The sequence below is a fragment of the Xenopus laevis genome, chromosome 9_10S, assembly GCF_017654675.1.
Source record: "Xenopus laevis strain J_2021 chromosome 9_10S, Xenopus_laevis_v10.1, whole genome shotgun sequence".
Taxonomy (NCBI): Eukaryota; Metazoa; Chordata; class Amphibia; order Anura; family Pipidae; genus Xenopus; species Xenopus laevis.
Window position 1 is genome coordinate 97,539,285 of NC_054388.1, and position 14,839 is coordinate 97,554,123.

The following is a 14,839-nucleotide window of genomic DNA, read 5'->3' on the forward strand; positions in this document are numbered from 1 at the left end:
GTAGTGTGTAGTTGTCTTCCCCTACCCTACCCACCACCTAGCTTGTACATCAGTTGTGGAAGTTAGGCAGCTGCAATAGATGCAGCCTGCAACAGGGCCTTGTATTTACCACCTATCTTGCCCCTGTAAGAACGGGTATGACCTGCACCCATTGTGTTCTGCACCTCACACTCTTGCAAGTCTGCTCAGGGTTATAGTAAATTACCCACACCTCCCAACTATCCAGTTTTTCGTGGGACAGTCCTGAATTTGACAGCTCAACCCGCAGTCCCAGGTTTGTTACTGAAATGTTCCAACTTTCTTTTTGATCTCCTGCACTGAACAGCTAGAAGAAGATACAAAGTTTCTAACCTAATTTGCTATTGGCAGAGACCCCAGAATAGATACTTAGATCCTTTTGTAACAATATAAGATAGGCAGGTCTCTTAGGAGAATGTAGACTCACAGCTTAAAGGGCAATTGACCTTCATTAGCAAAACTGTAATAACACATAAAAAACACAGAAACGTGTTCAAACTTTGTTATCCTGCCAAATTTTGTAAAATGGACATGGTAATTAGGGAATCCCTCTTTATGTTTCTAAGATGTTGGGAGGTATGAATTACCCCTTATATATTACAAGTTCAACTGTAAAATAAATTAGCCCTTTATAACAGAAATGAGTTCTGTATCAGAAACACAATAATAAGACAGGGGAAGAACATAACATTTAGTACTTATCCAGTTGGTGTCAGACTACAGCATTTAGGCAGCACCAAACCTAAATGCAAATGTGATAGAAGGGCATTGCATTTGGGCATTAAAAAATGTTGACTAAAGTTTTCTTTGACCTAATAAACTACATATCACATCATTCTGAGTAGCTAATTATTAGGACTTGCTAAACTTAGAGGTTATTGGAAATCATCAACATATTAATAGAAAGAGATGATTTATCTGTTGAAGAAGCTGATGATACAGGACTGACAATTTATCAGTTCTGATGCTGAATGCACTGGTGTCTATGCCATGTGAATCTGAAATCTTTAGAAGCACAGATCCTCACTGGTAAAGGGCTATGGTCACCTGGGGTAGGTGTAGAAAACAGGCATTGTCAAAACAGTCAGGTTTACGAATTTCAAGTAACAGTGACTTGCAACAGCTGCCTTATAAGAGAAAAACAATCAAAATTACCTATAGGCAACATGTACATTACAAGGAGACATAGGGAATAAATGAAAAGTTCTAGTTTGGTAGGCATAATGAATACCATATTGTGTTTGTTTTACTTTGGGCTAACAACTATCATTATCTTCAAAAATAGCCCCTTTATTGGAGCTCCCCAAAGATGTTCTCTAGTCCCTGCTCGTGTTGGAAATGAGGGGTGGGCATGTCCTAATGGTCCCTGCCAAAAGAACAGTAGGAGGGGACAGCCAATCACAGCCCTGCAGTCACACAAGTAAATACATGCTTCAGTTCCCTATTAGGTCAGCCTAGCTGCTGATGGATTCCTGTCCTACAGTGCTGAGTATCACTGGCTCCCCTGTACAACCTGGGAAAGGAGGCAGCAGGAAGTAAAACAGATAGGCGGGACTTGTAATTTTCAATAAAGTAACCATAAACACAACTATTTCAAGCACATTCCTTCTATATCTAAAAGAATTAAACACACTGGTATCTTCTTGTAGTATAATATGTCTCTATCTATCATGTGCATAGCTGATTCTTAGTGCACAAAATTGAGTCCATAAAGCATTAAGGGGTTAAATCGAACAAAGATTCCTCTCACTAAATATCCAGAGAACATTAGTAGTGAGAACACAGGCTGGAATTAGTTTATGGAAAGTTTAGTAACAGATTTATGACCAATTATATATGCAGGGACCAGACTCAAACCTCTAGATAAAAGAAATATGACAATGAACAAGAGCAATGGAAGTCAAATGGAGAACAGGGATTCTGTGTGTCTTTAGAAATTCAGTTAAGGACAATTAAAAAGGAATTTATGTATTTCAACTCAAAGGCTAATTGATATGAGAAGCTAATGTCTGTACATTATTGATAATATTAGCGCATTTGTAGAGCTTCCAGAAACTGACATGGGAGGATGTTTGTCTTTATGTGGCCCTTACAAAACATTGAACAGTGACGGTATTGTTTATGATCAATGAAAATAAGTGTATGAGCTGTGTATGAGCTGTATGTGACTGTGCGGCTAACAAGCAATTAGAATGTTACTACATGTGTTTTTGCCAGAACTGCGGTTTGTTTGATACTCAATAAGCCTGTCAGTGTGATGTGAGGAAAAATATCTTGGAACTTGTTATTTCTAACACATACACGAACATTGTAGGGGTCATTTACGTTACAGAAAGCAGTGTGCACAGTGCAAAAAATTGGCTAGTGTCTAGTGTTGAACTGGGGTATATGTATGTATAACTTTATTTGTTAAGAGCTGTAAGGACCTGCAACCTAGTACAATATATAAAAGTATACAAAGGGACGACAACTAAAATATTAACTATAAATATATATACAGTACAGTACAAGTATGGGATCTGTTATCTGCAAACCTGTTATCTAGAAAGCTCAGAATTATGGAAGGGCTGTCTCCCATGGGGGCAAATTTATTAAGCGGTGAAAATTCGCCAGCGGCGGCTTTGCAGACAGCGCAACGCTTCACAAGTGAAAAAATTCGCTTAGACAATGCTAATTCACTAACATGCGAAGTTGCGTCCAGGGCGCCGATCGCTGGCAAAGTTGTGCTAGCGTTTATTCGACAAGCAGAGCGAAGTTGCGCTAGCATTGGCTAATTTGCATACAGCGGGAAGTTAAAGTTGAATTGACCTTATATGTTGCAGCAAATACATTACACTACACAAGCCCACGGAATAAAAGAAAATAGAGTTGTTTTATTGGCAATAGTTTAGCTGCAATAGTGCAAGCTAGAATGCTATATTTATTCTGTAGAATGTTCTACCATACCTGAGTAAAAAGCTCTAGAACTCTGTTTGTTTAGGATAGCAGTTGCAGTATTAGCTTGGTGTGACCTCACTTCCTGCATGAGTCTCTCCCTGCTCACTTATAACTCTGGGCTCAGATTACAGCAGAGAAGGGGGGGTGGGGAAGAGGAGCAAACTGAGCATGCTCACGCCCTGGGCAAGTAGGCAGGAAGTCTGATACAGAAGCCCATGTGTACACAATAGAAGCAAAGAAATGCAGTGTTTCTTTTGACAGAGCAGCATTACTTTGAGGGTTTACTGGTATATTTAGGTGGACCTTTCTGATAAGGCTTACTTAGTTATAACCTTTCCTTTTCCTTTAAAGTGTCCGAAACTAGAAACTATTGGTGGGTAAGAGTTATTATAATGGTGGGTGTGGCTTATATTTGTGGGTGAAACAAAAATTTTACCTTGCATTGCTACACGCACACTGCGCATACCATTCCATCCCAATGAAAGCACTGTACAGGTCCAATAGTATTTAGGCCAGCCAGGGCTGGATTTGTCTTTCTGGCGCCCCTAGGCAGGCCACAGTGTTTCTGCTCTGCGCCCCCCGCTTCCCCGCCCACCCCCCCCGTCTGGAAGGATATTTGCCATGCATGCAGTCCTCAGTGCCTCCCCTGAAATCTTGCTGCCCTAGGCCCGGGCCTTTGTGGCCTTGCCACAAATTTAGCCTGAGGCCAGCAATTACATATTCACCCCAAATTTCATCCTAACTGATATTTAAGCTGGGCATTCAGGTGTCTGTAATCGAGCAAATGGCCATTCTTCCCAACAGAGATAAGGATGTGGCTCCTAATCCTCATTTATTCTGCGACCCTCATTTGTGAAATAACTTGCAATTCTCCTTTTTGCTGCAATATTACTACTACTTAATAGTACTGCAGAACCTGGTTTTTGAATGAAAATATTGAGTTGAATATTCCCCTATTAAAATAATGTAAATATGAATCCACATTTTTATGAGCCCATATGGCAATAAAGGTTTAATATGCTGAGGCTAAAACAGTTTGAAGTCTGTGAATAAGATCACTTGTACTGTATTATTAAACCAGAAGCTTTTCATTATGCATAATACTATGGAATTAGGTGGGTGGAAATGCTTCCAGAATCAACAGCTTTTCAGCTTCTGAATGCCGTTTGAATATATAACAACTCTTTCTTTTCCAAGATAATCTTCCGAATTCCCTCTATAGATTGGTAAAACAGTCGAGTGCTTAGGGACTGGCTTAATAGCAAGTCTCCTGCTTTTAAAGTGAAAATAATTCAGCGTCAACCTCTCTTTCTTTATCGCCTTCAGTAAATAATATATTTTTTTGGGCTTCGGGTACCAAAGCAGGAACTTGCTATTTAGCAGCAAAACAAACTTATATTGTACATGGATAATCAGACATCTGCACAGAAACCATACAAAATATTGTTTCTTACTACTGTGCCGCAATGGATAAATGGTACTATATAAATATATGAAAAAACACTTATTTATAATGAAATCAAATTCCTCCCAAATATTACAGAAGTTAGTTTGTAACATAGTAACATAGTAAGGTTGAAAAAAGACACACATCAAGTTCAAGCTTTTAATTCTATTTTAACCTGCATAACTGCTAGTTGATCCAGAGGAAGGAAAAAAAAACCAAGCCTCTCCAATTTGCCTCAGAGGGGAAAAAAATCCTTCCTGACTCCAAAATGGCAATCGGACTAGTCCCTGGATCAACTTGTACTATGAGCTATCTTCCATAACCCTGTATTCCCTTACTTGCTAAACACCATCCAACCCCTTCTTAAAGCTATCTAATGTATCAGCCTGTACCACTGATTCAGGGAGAGAATTCCACATCTTCACAGCTCTCACTGTAAAAAAAAACCCTTCCGAATATTTAGGCAGAACCTCTTTTCTTCTAATTGGAAAGGGTGCCCTCACGTCAGCTGGAAAAACCTACTGGTAAAAAAAAATTAGAGAGTTTATCATATGATCCCCTTGCATATTTATACATATTTATCATATCACCCCTTATGCGACTCTTTTCCAGCATGAACAACCCCAATTTAGCCAGTCTTTCCTCATAGCTAAGATTTTCCATACCTTTTACCAGCTTAGTTTTAACTTTTGCTTGACTCAGACCTGGGGACATCTAATTACAAATGCAGAATCTTGCTGTTACACATGCAAGTAACATACAGGGCTGATATGAGTAACTGTGAAGTCCCTTTTTGCTAAGTTATAAGGACCCTGGGATAGTCACCTGGGCTGCTGTACAATGGGGCCTGCCAATAACTGGAATGAAGCCCCCCAATCCTCCCAGCCACAATTAGAATGGAACCCTCAATCCGTGACTAGTGGGATATCTATCACCTTTTACCTATTAGAATGCATTTATTATTCTTTGCACAGCATTATAATCCTCTTTCAGTCCTGCTTTAGCATTTCAATGTTTGACCTTCACTTCGAAATAAGATAATATTGCATACACTGTACATGATCAACTTTCCACAATAAACTGAATCAGCTAATAATGCATATTTCCACAGCCCGCGATGTTGTCGCAAAACTGGCCCAGGACAAAGTGTCTAGTTTAAGCGATTTCCAGTGGATCTCTCAGTTGAGATATTTCTGGGAAGGCCAAGATGTTATGGTCAAAATGATCACCACAGAAGTCAAATATGGATACGAGTACCTGGGAAACTCTCCAAGACTGGTTATTACACCACTGACTGATCGGTGTTACCGGTATGATAATTTTCTTTTGTTTTTTTAGTGATTAATACATAAAGAAATAGAATAATTTTCTAAACAATTGATTTATAGCAATAGCAAATCTTTTGCAAAAAGCAGGCCAAAAATGAATGAATAGATTTTATAATCACAGTCATGATGGTTATCATATGGTGTGACGAATTCTTTTTTTTCTTTTTTGCTATAGGACCTTGATGGGTGCTCTAAAATTGAATTTAGGAGGTGCTCCAGAAGGACCAGCAGGGACTGGCAAAACAGAAACAACTAAAGATCTAGCAAAAGCCTTGGCCAAACAGGTACTATTTCATGTCTGTAAAAAGGCAATGCTGTAATAAAAAGAAATTCAATAAAAAGGGTTGAAATAATATTCTATATTATTCTTAGCAGAAGAATTACGTGAACACTAGCTTTATCAATACTGCTTTCTTATTTGTATTTTTCTATATTCTTTGTATTAGTAAAGCACCTCATCAAGGATTCAGTTTAGGACTTAGCCTTTTTCAGGATTTGGATTCAGGCTAATCCAAGTGTCTGGATGAACCAAATCCAAATACTTATCCTTAAGGGTAAGGCCACACGAGGAGATTCGGGGAGATTTTGACGCCTGGCGACTAAACGCCTCGTCTTTTGCGCGACTAAATTTTGCGCGACTATCTCCCTGAACTGCCTCTGCGTTTTTCCCCATAGGCTACAGAGCAAAGTCGCCTGCGCTAATGCACACGCGGCGATGCGTTTTCAATAGTCGCCCAAAGATGCCTCAGTGACAATTGGTTTTCAATAGTCGCCCAAAGTTGCCTCAGTGAGGCAACTTTGGGCAACTATTGAAAACGCATCGCCGCGTGTGCATTAGCGCAGGCGACTTTGCACTGTAGCCTATGGGGAAAAACGCAGAGGCAGTTCGGGGAGATAGTCGCGCAAAAGACATGGCGATTAGTTGCCAGGCGACAAAATCTCCTCGTGTGGCCTTACCCTAAAATCACATGCTATTTCATTACACAAACAAGGAAATTGTGATTATCTTTCCCCACACGTGCAGTTTGTGTTTCTTTTTTTTTACCAATTTTGAGTTTGGATTTGGCTGAATCCTTCATGAAAGATTTGGAATGCAGCAGAATGCCAAAATAGTGGATTTGGTGTATACCTATCTCCATTAAGTCCATGCTTGAAAAACAAGGTATTTATTTGTAATTAGTAAGTTAGGAGTGTCTCTCTAACCAGGAAACAAACCAGGAAGACTACAGAGCATTTTATGGCAATAAATGGATATGTGTATTGAATAAATTCATTACACTTGATTCAGATACAGTTAAAAACTTGTGTCTTTACTTGTCTCCACAATTGGAGCCACACACCATTGTACGTACCTGGCTAGTCTGTTTGGATAAATTGCATGCAAGTGCACCTGTTGAGACAGGGAAAGCCTGAAGCTACTGTCATCTCAAAGGTAATTCCAGGGTTCCTACCAGGGTAGGACTGGAGCCTTGGGGCCTACCAGGGCTGCAAAATGAAGGGCCGCAAAATGAAGGGCCGTCCTGACAGTCCCCTACAGACCTCCAAATTCTCATCCCAGCGCGCATATGCGTGAACGCAGTGGCACCAGGAGTTTCTGGGGCAGATTTGGGAGCTGGTCTGGGCCTGCAGGTTTCCTGCTATGGGCTTTGTCAATACCGGTAGTACACTTGTGCCTACAATAAAAATGTGAACATCATTATGATGCAGGGTAGAAAATTATGCCATCCTCACTCATAATGAACTAAATTCATTTTCAAACATCTGTGCAAATTGTATCAGGCGCAACTGCCCCTCACTACCACAGTGGTGGTGAAATTATTTTGTGTAAGAAGCCTGTCTGTTGAAGGAAATCGTAGTGGGCCTGGGGTTGCTGTCTCCTATTGTAATGTGCAGAGGCAGGAATTAAGTGTAAAGTCTGGAGGCTGAGCAATCCCCCCAGACTTAGAACTTATGACAGTAGCTGTATTTTATTTTTATCGAACAGAAAGCATTACTGCTGTGTGCTAAATAAATTCGATGCACCATAAATCAGCCCCTAGGTCACAGAACAGGGCTAGAAGCAAACAGCCAAGATTTAGAGAAATACAAAAGCCTACAGGGAGAATGGGTTATACAGTACTTATATAAATATGTAAATGTATTTATTTATTTATGAGGATTCATTAGTTTAATCAAAATATACCTTTATTAAAAGGTATTGACAAGTCTACAGTAATATCAAACATGTACTATAACAAATATAAAACAACACTAAATCTATGCAGTATGTGTATATATATATATATATATATATATATATATATATATATATATATATATATATACTTCCAGTGGGTCTGGCACGTATATGCTCACTTAGTTGTCTGCAAAGAACGCCAAAGAACTCCCCAGCTAAAATTTGACCCAGTTTTGAGTTGGGCATGACACTCTCTTGAAATTCAGGACAATAGAAGGTGTCATCAGGAGGACAAATGATTTGCAACTTTGTGGTGTCACTGACCTCAGCAGCAAAAAACATTCTCAGTTAGGCTCTACTTTTATTGTTACTTTTTATTAATTATATTTCTATTCACCTTTCATTCTCCCATTCAAACCAATACTGGGTTGAACTGATATACTTTTTTTTATCTGATGCTGTTATTAATAATAACACAAATAATATTTATCTATGCTAGAATTCTTTACATACAGTATATTGGAATATAAGGCATCAATCTTCTTTCTCCAGTGTGTTGTATTTAATTGCTCTGATGGCCTTGACTATAAAGCTATGGGAAAGTTCTTCAAAGGGCTTGCACAATCCGGAGCGTGGGCTTGCTTTGATGAATTCAACAGAATCGAGGTAATGTGAGCAACTGGTTACTTGCAAATCAAACAGCAAATAAATAATATAACTATTTAGCTTGTAGAACCATATGGCACAAACCACTTATTCATCATGTCTTTACAAATCAAGCTGGCATAGTTGGAAAGTTCCTAAAAGCCATATTCACGAATGAGCACCTCATTGCAAAGTGCAAATTGATTAAACTGACACAAACTGAGCATGCTTGTATTCTATTAAGAAAGCACTTATACACCCCTCCAACCTTCTCGATGAATTACAAACCAGTCAGGACCTGGTGATAACCCCAGGGTATCCTAAACACGTAACAGTTAGGATCTTTCCTGCAACCATTGGTCATTCATATTCAATACAGACATAATAGAGCTGATTTGTCAGAGATACAGGAGGAAAGAGCTGAATTCTACCTGTATTTGACAATTCAGCAGTAACAGTGGGCAATCAAAAATTTCCAGTCAGCCCGATTGATGAGTCAATGAGTCTTCTGCTTGTCTTCTGCTCGTCTCTCGCCATACACGCACCAAATATCATACAAAACTTTGTTTCATTCGATATCATCTGTACGTCTATGGCCACCTTTAGTCAATAGCTGCAATTGACTTGTAACATAGTAACATAGTAAGTAAGGTTGAAAAAAGACACACGTCCATCAAGTTCAACCTTTTAGTTTTTTTTTTAATCTGCTAGTTGATCCAGAGGAAGGCAAAAAAAACATCTGAAGCCTCTCCAATTTGCCTCAAAGGGAGAAAAAATACCTTCCTGACAAAAATCGGACTAGTCCCTGGATCAACTTGTACTATGAGCTATCTCCCATAACCCTGTATTCCCTCACTTGTATAGGTAATCAAACTATTTGAACACAAATGCAGTGAATAAAATGTGTTGTGCAACCGTTGCAACCTTTGGCTGATTTGCCTGGTATAATTCAGTAAAGATTTCCAGGTGCAGCAGTTACAGTATATGTCAATGACTGCTGATAAAAATACATTGTTTTATGCAGGTTGAGGTACTGTCAGTGGTGGCCCAGCAGATTCTGAGCATCCAACAAGCAATCATCCGAAATATGAAAACATTTTTCTTTGAGGGCACTGAGCTGACTTTAAATCCAACCTGTTCTGTGTTCATTACCATGAATCCTGGATATGCAGGTCGAGCTGAGCTTCCTGACAATTTGAAGGTATGTACTTATGAAATGTGTATTTGAAGGATGGAGAGATGCACAACAATGCAATGCAGATGAATTACAGTTCATCTACATTAGGAGTATTTCCTGATGCATTTTGGGGAATACTACAGACCAGTTAAAAGTTAAAAAGTACTTGTATTATATAGGGCAATACACATATGCATTGCTGTGCATTCAGCAAGATGTTTGATCAAAATAATGATTCCATTATCTGCACAGTATTTTCTAAGTTATATTATTATATTATTATAATTAAAAAACAAAAAGAAAATATTCTGCTGCTCAAAACCAATTCGTAAAAATTTAAAATTTGATTTAAAGCATATTGGTAAATAATACATACAGACCCCATGGTACTCTGCCTTACACATTTCACACCCTCCGGGACTTATTCAGAGGCAGTGCCTAGGTTACAAATATAGGAGGAAGATGCTGTGTAAGACATTCAGTAATGGTTTCCATATTACCTAGTACAGCAAATAAGTTTTCACCCCAAACTCAACCAAAGCCGACCATCAAGCTGGACTTTCAGGTGTATTTTAGAGAGCACAATGGCACTAACTGGCCTTTAGGAAGAGCTGCCCAACCACTTCTCCACTCTCCTGCCATCATGAGGTGCCAACCATACAGTCTGCGAACCACTGGTCTAGAGCAAGACCAGTGATTCCTGAGGGCTGTTAAAGAAACGTTAATACCAAAAATATGTAAGTGTTTTAAAGAAATGAAAATTTATTGGACTGATGTCTTGCACTGGTAAAATTGGTGTGTTTGCTTCAAAAACGCTACTATTGTTTATATAAACAATTTGCTGTGTAGCCATGGGGGCAGCCATTCAAGCACAGGATAAACAGTTGATAACAGATAAGTTCTGAAGAATCCCATTGTATACTACCGAGCTTATCTGTTATCTGCTGTGTATCAGATTTGAATGGCTGCCCCCATGGCTACACGGCAGTTTGTTTATATGAACTATAGTAGAGTTTCTGAAGCAACTACACCAGTTGTACCAGTGCAAAGCAACAGGAAGTTGTATTTTTAATACTTTAAAAAACTTTAATTTTTTGGCATTACTGTTCCTTTAAGTATAATCTATGCCTTAATTCAGATTCATCAATATTTTTCCCAGTTAGTCTAAAGGCCTATGGCATGTGTTGCTCATGAGCATAATTTTCCCCAGTATTTGTAGGGGCAGAGCAGAGCATCTAAAATCACTGTCAACGTTAAACCAGTGGTCATCCCATGTCTTTTGAAAATGGAGGCTATCCTGAAATAACTGTCCTGCAAGAAAAGCTAAAAAACTTAATCTAAACCTAAATTATAGACTTTTTCTTTAAATTGTTCTGTCATATGTCTATCATTTCCCAAAATGTCTATATATGTGTTTTAAAAATAACAAAGGGATTCAGAAACTAATTCATATGCATTGTTTTATTTGTGAAGAGAATTTAATTATTTTCTGGTTGGGATCCTTTTATAAATGCACTTGAGAAATAAATAACATGTTTTGCTATCTGCTGCACACTTTTTCTTTATAAAGCTTTGTTACAGCTCTGAGAACAACTATTTTATTTTCAAGCTCAAGATCTAAAGATCTTAAATCTAAAGCTTTTTTTTTCATTTTAGGCTTTATTCAGAACAGTTGCTATGATGGTGCCTGACTATGCTTTAATTGGAGAAATTTCTCTTTACTCTATGGGTTTTCTGGACTCTAGAAGGTAAATGAGCATTTTGTTCTTCATTTTGTAGCACTGAATTGCTTATTATATAATAAGTGAGGTAGGCGACAGGAATCTCTGGCTCAGGTATTATCTTAGGGCAGAGACACACGCTTCTATTTTGGGAGATTATCGCCCAGTGACAACGCTTCTTCTTCGGGCGACTAATCTCCCCGAACTGCCTTCCTGGATGGCACTCTGAACACTTTGTTTTCTGAAGTCGCCTAAAGTTGCCTCACAAGGAAACTTCGTGCGACTTTGAAAGCCGAAGCTATCTGAGTGCCATTCCGCCGGCGATTTACATTCTATCCAGCAGGAAGGCAGTTCGGGGAGATTAGTCGCCCAAAGAAAAAGCGATTTGTCGCTGGGCGACTAATCTCCCAAAATAGCAGCATGTGTATCTGCCCTAAGGGTGCAGAGGAAGGGTTATTTTGATAAGACCCTTCTGTTCAGAGCAATCACATTCACACACACACGTTGCTGATATGTTGTGTTATTATAACAGTGACAAGTGACTAAATACTCTTTAGTGAGCTAAAGAGTAATAGTTGGGTCTCATCACGTGATCCATCATGACCAATCATGACCAGTTTGTTCATTCAGCAAATAAGACTGTATTAAATTTCCCAGTTCAGAAGTGTTTGCTAGAATTTTTATCTATAACTAAAGCAACTTATATAGCTCAAAGTAATCTTGCTATTTCCCCACAATAGTAAAATAGCTTGGTACATATTGTACAAGTGCAAACCTCAGCATACCTTGTAGTTTAGATGTAGGCCAGCCTGAACCCTGTGGGTTAGGCAGGTTTGGGCTGGTACAACACTCTTACAGTGGGTGGTGGGCCAAACTCTGTCTATGGCATGCTCCAATTCAGCTGGCATTTATTTATTTTATTGTGCTTGCCCCATTCCCTCCTTTGACATCAGAGGGGCAGGGTGGGTGTTTGTCTAAAAATAATGATTCAGCTCCAGACCAGATTGGGAAAGGGTGGGTTAGGGTTGGGCACAGGTTGACTTATTGGCATCACTAATACCTTGGGCTAGTTCAGAAGGGGTTAATGAAAATCATGCCAGATTTATTCTATTAGCCAACTGTAATGATAGAAAATGAGAAACTGATGTGTCCAGTGTTAGGGAAAGTCTGCTTCTGCTTGTAGCAATAACTGTATCCATAACATGAGACTGTGAGAGGAACTTGCAAAACTTGCTCCTATCTGAACATGGAAAATTTAATTGTTCATTGTTTCCTGTGCCCAAAAATGATCACATGTTGTATGTAAAGAAAGTTAGTGCCTGATCAATGGCAGGCAATAAAGGGCTTCCTTACTGATATGCTCCAAACATATGCACTGAAAAGATATCAAGATATTGGAATGTTTCTTTAATGTTTTTTTCCATTCTTATGTGGAAGCTTTCATGGGCAGCCAACCTATAGGCTACATTGGAGCATTGGGCAAACAACATGAATGCTAAAATATAATTTTCTGGCCCTGCCCCTAACTTAAATCTGTTTTCAAACTAACAATATTGTACCAAATGTTTCCTGTATTGCTTGTTCAGAATGCTTAAAATAGCTGTATGCTTAATTGTATATATCAGCTCAGCTCCAGGACTGGACATTTTCTAGTTAATACCAAAATACAGTACAGGTTTGAAATGAAAGTTCTTACTGGAGAAGTATGTATTTTGGAATTTGTAGAAACAACAATGAACATGCTACCATCATGCAATTCACAACAAGGCATGAGTACAATAAACATTGTTAATAGCTATCAAATAAACAACAGTACATTGCAAAATGGAACTTTTCTTAATTTATTTACAGTAGCTTTTATAACATTTCTTTGCATGGCCTGGAAGGCCAATTATTCATCTTTGTGCCCTTAACTGAATAGCCGTTATTTTGAAATATGATCATGGGATATCAGGATCACTGCAAAGAGACATAAATTATGGGTTTGTACTTCATTAGTAAATAAAAAGTATTTTCCAAGTTTAGTTTACTACACTTGTGCATAGCTTAGTAATAATTCACTCTACCATGTTAAATTTAATTCCTAACCCAACAAGTGTATATTTTTTTTAGTTGTAATATTGATGTGTAGGCAGCCATCTCAGGTCATTTTGCCTGGTCATGTGCTTTCAGAAAGAGCCAGCACTTCAGGATGGAACTGTTTTCAGGCTATTGTTTCTCCTACTCAATTTAACTGAAGGAGGCGCAGTGGGACACTTTTTACTATTGAGTGCTGTTCTTATATATACCATGGAGTTGTTATCTGGTTACCTTCCCATTGTTCTGCTGATGGGCTCTTGGGGGGGGGATACTTTAATTTGTAGTTCAGCAGTAAAGAGTGACTGAAGTTCATCAGAGCACATGTCACATGACTGGGGGCACCTGGGAAACAAAATGTCTAGCTCCATGGCATATTTCAAAATGAAATAGAAAAAAATCTGTTTGTTCTTTTGAAAAATTGATTCATGTGCAGAAGTCTGCTGGAGCAGCACTATTAACTGATGCATTTTGAAAAAAAAAACACATTCTCCCAGGTCTGAAATTTTTAATTATTATTACTATTATTTAAAGCCTAGGCCAACATATTTCGGACTGATGTACAGTTGAATGTTGTACAGATAAAACATACAGATAATGACTGATACAGGAAGTAAATAGGGTCCAGTTTTCTCCATCATTTTTTAGAATTATCTATGGAGACTTCTTGTTGTAATGAGATAGATAGAGAATAGCTATTCCATCTAGCAAAAGCCTTTGCCTAGAGATTATATTCCTTTTCTACAAAAGTGCTTTCACAGAGATCAAAGATGCCAGCAGTTCTCAGCCACCATATAAAGAATTTGCTCTTCCTACACATAGGGGACTTAAATATACATTTGAAAGCCAAATGGAAACAGAAACAGATTCACGTACCTTTTTTAAAACATACTTCTTCCTATACATGTTACTGTGTGACCTTATTGTCATACTCATAACCTCCCTTTATCTTGTCCCACAAATCTAATCAATTCTTGTTATAAAAAGGTCCCATGAATAAACTAATTCTGTATATGGACAGTCCTTTAACCGGTCTTTTTTTTATCACTAAGGGAATATTTAAGTCTGTTATGCAATGTATCTTTCACCTTACATGAATCTTGGATACTGTTAAATAATTGTTTATTTAGTCCTACCCTGAACGAAAGAAAAAAATCATAACTATGTATACAAACAAAGACAAAAGGTTTTGTACACTTAAAACTATCAATATATATATAGGACATTAAGGGGCAGATTTAGGTGAATTTTCGATTAAAAAGAAAAAAAGAATTTAGAGCTATTTTTTGTGTACTTTCGACTAGGAAATAGTCC

At 38.3% G+C, this 14,839-nt stretch overlaps 1 protein-coding gene across 1 annotated transcript in view; it reads left to right on the forward strand.

The window, feature by feature from the left end:
- dnah3.S (dynein axonemal heavy chain 3 S homeolog) overlaps positions 1-14,839 on the forward strand; it is a 169,807-nt gene that overhangs the window by 84,537 nt on the left and 70,431 nt on the right. Inside the window, exons 28-32 of the mRNA XM_018239192.2 lie at positions 5,514-5,712; positions 5,906-6,014; positions 8,459-8,572; positions 9,576-9,752; positions 11,385-11,476. Of these exons, the coding sequence (XP_018094681.1) occupies positions 5,514-5,712; positions 5,906-6,014; positions 8,459-8,572; positions 9,576-9,752; positions 11,385-11,476 (691 nt within the window). The remainder of the gene's footprint in view (positions 1-5,513; positions 5,713-5,905; positions 6,015-8,458; positions 8,573-9,575; positions 9,753-11,384; positions 11,477-14,839) is intronic.